The sequence below is a fragment of the Glycine max genome, chromosome 7 (assembly GCF_000004515.6).
Source record: "Glycine max cultivar Williams 82 chromosome 7, Glycine_max_v4.0, whole genome shotgun sequence".
NCBI classification, from domain to species: Eukaryota; Viridiplantae; Streptophyta; class Magnoliopsida; order Fabales; family Fabaceae; genus Glycine; species Glycine max.
The window spans coordinates 5,197,434-5,203,644 of record NC_038243.2 but is presented as its reverse complement, the minus strand read 5'-3'; the positions used below and the strand labels follow the sequence as shown (position 1 = coordinate 5,203,644).

Here is a 6,211-nt window from a genome sequence, read left to right as displayed (position 1 = left end):
TTTCATTAAGTTATTATTGAAGAAGAAAATAAAAAATAGTGTAGTATGTGCCATTTTTTTAGTGTAGTACTGTATATGAGTCTTTTTTTTTTTTTCCTCTTCGTCCTCTCTCGTTTACTTTTTTTCTCTCTCCCTCTCTTGCATTTTTTCTCTACCGTGCAATGCACGAGTTACTCTTCAAGAATGTCTTTTTTTTAATGTATAGGATGCCTTAAAATTGACATAAATGAAAATATTTTTTTTTATATAAAGAAAAATTTGTTCTTATTTTTGTTCATATTTATTTATCTTTTTATAGATATTTAATTATTTTTTCATACATATTTTCTTATTGTTTTTATAAAATTAAATTAGAGAAAAAACTTTCTTTATTTTTATTCTTTCTTTTCTTTCAATTTTTGCTTTTATTTTTTCACTAAAGTAAATATACCCTAATAACTTTTCCACAAAAGTATATTTTTCTTGTTACCCAAAACTCGGAATCTCAGATCGTGTTTAACTGAAACCAGACACATACGAAAGTATATATCCACTAGCCATTGATGAATTGCATTGCATGTCACCTAGATCTGCTCTTTTTTTTTTCGATCTTTCTTTTTTTTCCCTTTGTAGACAGATGCAATGAATTAAAACGGTAATTTTAACCGTTACCTTAACGTACGTTGATAAAGTTCAGAGTTATTCTAGTTGTTATAATTTCTTCGTACCAAATAAAAAGTAGTTTTCTTAATCTAATCTCAAGCTATTAACTACAATTTTTTTTATAAGTAAGAGAATTTCGTTAATAACTTGACTTAACTACAGAAATTAATTATACTTTAATCAAGCCACGCGCTTGAGAGGAAAAATATTCTTGGATGAGGAAAGATCATCCGAAAATGTATTTTGATGTAGAACAAAAGGAACACATTGACGTCAAGAATTTTGTAAGGTTGTAATGATCTAAGGAATCATTTATTCACACTCCTAATTTGTTTTATAGTTAAACTTTTTTATTGTCACTTACATATATATTAAATTTTAATTAACAATTCCAATAATTGATTTTAATTATAAAAAGTTCAAGTCCTAATTGTGGTGCTAGCTTCTTTTTTTTATTTGGATTCCATATTTATCTAAGTCTAGAAAAAAGCACTATGATGGTAACAAAAAATTCAAACTAAAGTTGTGCGACCTAATCGAAAAATTAATCACAAAAACTGTCCTTACCATCACAGTATATATGCAATAATAGTATATAATGACATTTTAAATATTTGATTTTTTTTCTTTATTTGAGGGTTAATTTTCAATTTTAATAGAGACTTGTAAAAAAAAGTACTCAATGGCACAACAAATTTCCAAAGAATGCATAGGAGCTACGATACCATTTAAAAAATCAACAATAAAAAGTTGATTGTATTTTACAACATACCGCAAACAGAGTAGTTGTAATTTTATTTACTATCATAAGCTAGCCAACTAACAAATAACTAGTCTAAAGAGACCCTTCTTATGTCAATCAAATTATAATATTTTTATGGAATTAAAGTAAGGAATGCTGATTATCTAAGCTAATGCATATGAGAATATGTAATATACCATGAAACAATTATTTCCTATAAAGTCTAATATCTATGGAAAATGTATAAATTAAGCTATACCTACCTTCTAAATTTACAAATAAAATGAATTTTTCAAATATTTTTAATTAAAATTAGGTTTTATTAACATTAACCTCTCATGTTAAAGAGATGAAAAATGGTTTTTTATTAAGAAAAAAAGGAAAGAAATACGATTTATATTTATGATGTAATAAAACTTTTTTTATATGTATCCTTTTTTAACATAAGTCATTAAAATTGATGTTAACAAAACTCTTTTATATTTTTGTGATGATGATTAGTTAAAATTTTAAATTATGCTTTCCCTTCATACAACTTATAAAAAATTCAAAATAAATGGTCCTATGATAAATATTAATTGATATAAGAGTTTTAAAAGTAATTTTTTATTATCAAAATATCGACTAAAACTATTAAACTAGTTTATTACAGTAAAAGTATTTAATGAAATTAACTGCTAAACTATTCAATACATATAAAATAAAAATATGTAAATTTTATAGAAATTTTATTTTTCTTTTTTGGATAAAAGTATATTTTCAATTTTATAATTATTTTTAAATTGTTGTCTTTTTTAAAATATATTTTTATTAATTAAATATAGTAAATTAAAAAGGAAAATTTTAAAATATTATAGGCAAACCAAAAAATATAACAAGTTGATGTAGTACAATAATTTATGAAATACTTCTATTTTAATTTAGTAATTTCCTAGATCAATCAAATAAATTATAATATAATTGAACTAACTAACTTAATACTTTGAATAACTGCGAGTCATAATGGGGAAAATGAAATTTATGCCAAGGGAGAAATGAGGTTTGAGTGTAAAAATATTAGGTTATTTAACGTTGTTCTTTTATGGAAATGGAGATGGAGGTTATATGGTGGTCATAATTGCCTTTGGCAACAAGTGTTATGTTCTAAATAAAGCCAAGGTAATTCGTTGCTTGTTAAGAGGAAATCTAGGAATGAGTCTTTGTGGTGGAGGGACTTTGTAGGGGCATGCGAGGAAGAGAAACATGACCAGTGGTTTGACAAAAATGTATGTTGGAGGGTGAGAGATGGAAGGTTAATCCAATTTTAGGAGCAACCATGGATGGGAAATTACAAGCTTGAGGATAGGTATGGGAGATGTTTATGAACTCGAATCAAAAGGATGAGATGATAGGGGGTGAAATTTTTATTGGAGGAGACAATGGTTCTAATGAAAATTACCCATGTTTACTAGTTTCATGAACGAATTGGAAGGGGCGAGTTTGGTGGCGGATGGGCAAGATTCATTGGTGTCAAAGTTGATCTTAACAGGGTGTTACTCCGTTACAAACACATATTTGTTTCTAATTGAAAATACAAATTTATTGATGTCCTTTTCTACAGGTCATTTTGGAAGCTTGCCATCCCCCACAATGTTGCTATCTTCGTGTGGAAACTATAAAAAACGAGTTACTCACAGGGAAAAATCTGTAATGTAGGAACATCTTGTTGGAAGAACAACACCAACTTTGTCTGTTCTGCTCAGGGGAAAAGGAGGATAGCAACCATTTAATATTCACTCACATGTCCGTTTTTATATTGAATCTGGCAAAACTGTTATAAATGGATTGAGGTTCAGATTGCTAACCAGGGGGATCCCAAAAAATATTTCTTTATGCATGACTGTTTTTGGTTTGGAAGGAATAAAACTATTGTGTGGAGAGTTGTTTGGTGTGCAGTGGCTTGATCCATTTAGTGTCACATAAATAAAATTGTCTTTGAAGGGGAACAAATGGATTTTGATGCAATAGTGAAATTAATACGGTTCAGAGAATGGTCATGGCTTTATGGGAAAGTAAAGAACTTTTCCTACTCTTTTTATGATTGGTACGTGAATCCTAGTTATTGTATCCAAACTCTGGTTTTTTGATGTTGGCTTGGCAATTGCTACAGCATGCAGGATAAACATCATGTATGTTGTATAACTTGTATGTAATTTCGGGTTAGTACTGAGTAGTTGACTTGAGGGTTTGGGTTCGAGTGTGCGAATTAATATAAATTTTCTAATAATTGAGTTTGATTTTCCGAATAAAAAAAATACTATGTATTGTTAAAACTTAGATAAAGATATAATTATATAGTATTTCATTCGAGTCGAGTTTTATTAAATTTTATTTTTACTTTCATTAATTTCTGGTATTATTCAATATTATTTTATATTTTTTAATAATACCAATTTAATCATGATAGTATTCAATTATTAAATCTTTTGAATTAGTGTCTTGATTTGTTTAACAGTTAATATGATTTTAAAAATATTGTTTAATATGGCAACAATAATAAAAAATTAATATAAAGACGTCGACATGAACACAAGTGCTTTGCAACATGTGCAATTGTGCAAAGTATTCTCGTAAGACTAGTCTGACCAGGATCTTGGATGCTTTGAAGAAGCTGTATTGGGGCGCGTGCTGGCTCACGGAACGCACCGTTTTCGGTGACCGACATCCGCATATAAGGGTCCGTAGATACCAATTTGTCCATAACTCATTTTCTTTAATCAAAATTTTTAAAATTTAAGTTTTGGATAAACAAATACAGTATTTAGATGAAGAATTTGTCACTTACAATGATATTATTTAATTTAGAGAGAATTAATTCTCATAATTAAGAGAATCTTAACTTGGTTGATAATTAAATAAGGTATATGTGAGTTATTATAAATTTTTAATCTTTTACATATAGATTTTTTATTTTTATGAATAAAAAATAAATTTGTTCTCAATGATGAAATAAAAATACTATTCATAAATAATGGGAAATGCGTCTTAAAAGACAAGCTTGTTTGTTTTCTTTTGCATCTCTTCTTTATTCTTTATGGTAATTTCCTTTGTTGAATCTTTTTCCCCAAACTTTAAGGCATTAAAATGTTTTTTTTGTTGTTGTCAATTGTCCAACTAAAGTGCTACATAATTGTAGGATATTTGGTATTGGTATTACAAGTTACAACCGACAGTTTTTGTTTTTTCAGCAAAGTAAAAGTCTATCACAGGCTACACAGTGGGACTTCAACATTTAGGATATTTAATTTTAAAAATAATTTTGTAATTATAATTATAAAAATGTCACATTTTATTTTATTTTAAAAACTTGCATGCACATAAAGCATTAAAATAATACAATTTATTTTCATAATTAAATTAAAATATTTTTCAAATTAAATGACATTATTATATTATTATATTATTTTAAGGTAAGAAGAGCATGCTATAACAATATAAAATGTTTTTATAGTGTTCGAAGATGAAGTCTGGATGGAGTGGTATATTCTCAACCAGGTTACAAACCTCATAATAACCTTCAAGGATTTCCTTACCAAACAGATTGTTAATGCTTCAACATGAAGATTAATGTTGATTGAAGTTCTCTATAGGAAATTCAGGAAGATCTGGCTTCGGGGCTCTTATTAGGGACTCACAGGAAAATTGGTTACTAGGTTTCTTAGGAACCCTAATGTTGAACTCATTGCGCTGTTTCATGGTCTTCACTATGCTTGGAGCAAGGATACCATTAATTTGATCATTTGTTATTCAGATTCTCTATATGCTATTCAACTTGTCAAGGGAGCATTGAATCAATAGCACCCTTATGCTGCAATCATAGTAGCTAGGATTCGTCAACTCTTATCCTCGTATTGGGAGGTCCAACTTAATTTATCATAATCAGGAAGGAAAATGTTTGTGCTGACTGGTTAGCCAAGCATGGATCTCCATTGGACGATGTGTTTCTTGTTTGGAATTCTTCTCAGATGCTATGGGCATTTATTACTACAAGCTATGGTTTCTTTTGGGATTTTTGTTTCCTCCTAATAAAAAGATATTGTTGTTATTTGAAAAACTAAAGAGTTGTGATAAACTCAAATAGATGTACATTGCATGCATAATCAATTTTTAAATTACTTTTAGATTTAATTTAGTGAGAGGAATGTAACATAGACGGTGAACTATATTAATATCCGTTGATTAAAATTCAACTATTAAAATTGTAACTAACTTAAAAAATTTTGACATATATATATAACTTTATTACAGTTCTCAACTATTAATATTTTAATTAATGGTGGTGAGGATATTTTCTACTTTAAAACATACATCTTCAGTTAGAGAAATTGAATCCTTAATTTCCTAACATCGTCCTGATTGAAGAATACTCATTTTCCCACATTGTTCAGTTGGGATTGTGAACGAGAGTGATCATGTCAAATACTAACAAATATTTAAAATTGACATATTATAAAAATTTGATTGTATTGATTGTTAATCTATTTATAATAGAATGGACAAGTGGAACATTGTGCATAATTAAAAAAAAAATCTGAATGTGTTAATGTAACTTGCTTCAAATTTACCATAACAATTAATAAAAAAAGAATTAAAAAGTGGAGGAAGAAGAGTAGAACAGAACACAGAAGGTCAGAAGAAGCAGAAGAGGGGAGTGGAAATAGCAAAACATCAGCAAAATCAGAATCTTAGCTGGATCCACCACCACCTAAATTTTACCATCTACTTTCTCCCCTTTTGTCGATCTGATTCAACCTTTTTCCCACTCTCACTCTAACAAATCTTCTTCTC

The 6,211-nt window shown here is 28.3% G+C and overlaps 1 protein-coding gene across 1 annotated transcript in view; it reads left to right on the top strand.

Moving 5' to 3' along the window:
• Window positions 1–6,183: 6,183 nt before the first annotated feature.
• The window catches only part of LOC100800333 (formin-like protein 1), a gene marked incomplete at its 5' end in the record, with an annotated part of 4,943 nt that continues 4,915 nt past the window's right edge, over window positions 6,184–6,211 (top strand). Inside the window, one exon of the mRNA XM_026129073.2 lies at window positions 6,184–6,211. This exon is cut by the window's right edge and continues 2,002 nt beyond it. Within this exon, the coding sequence (XP_025984858.2) occupies window positions 6,184–6,211 (28 nt within the window).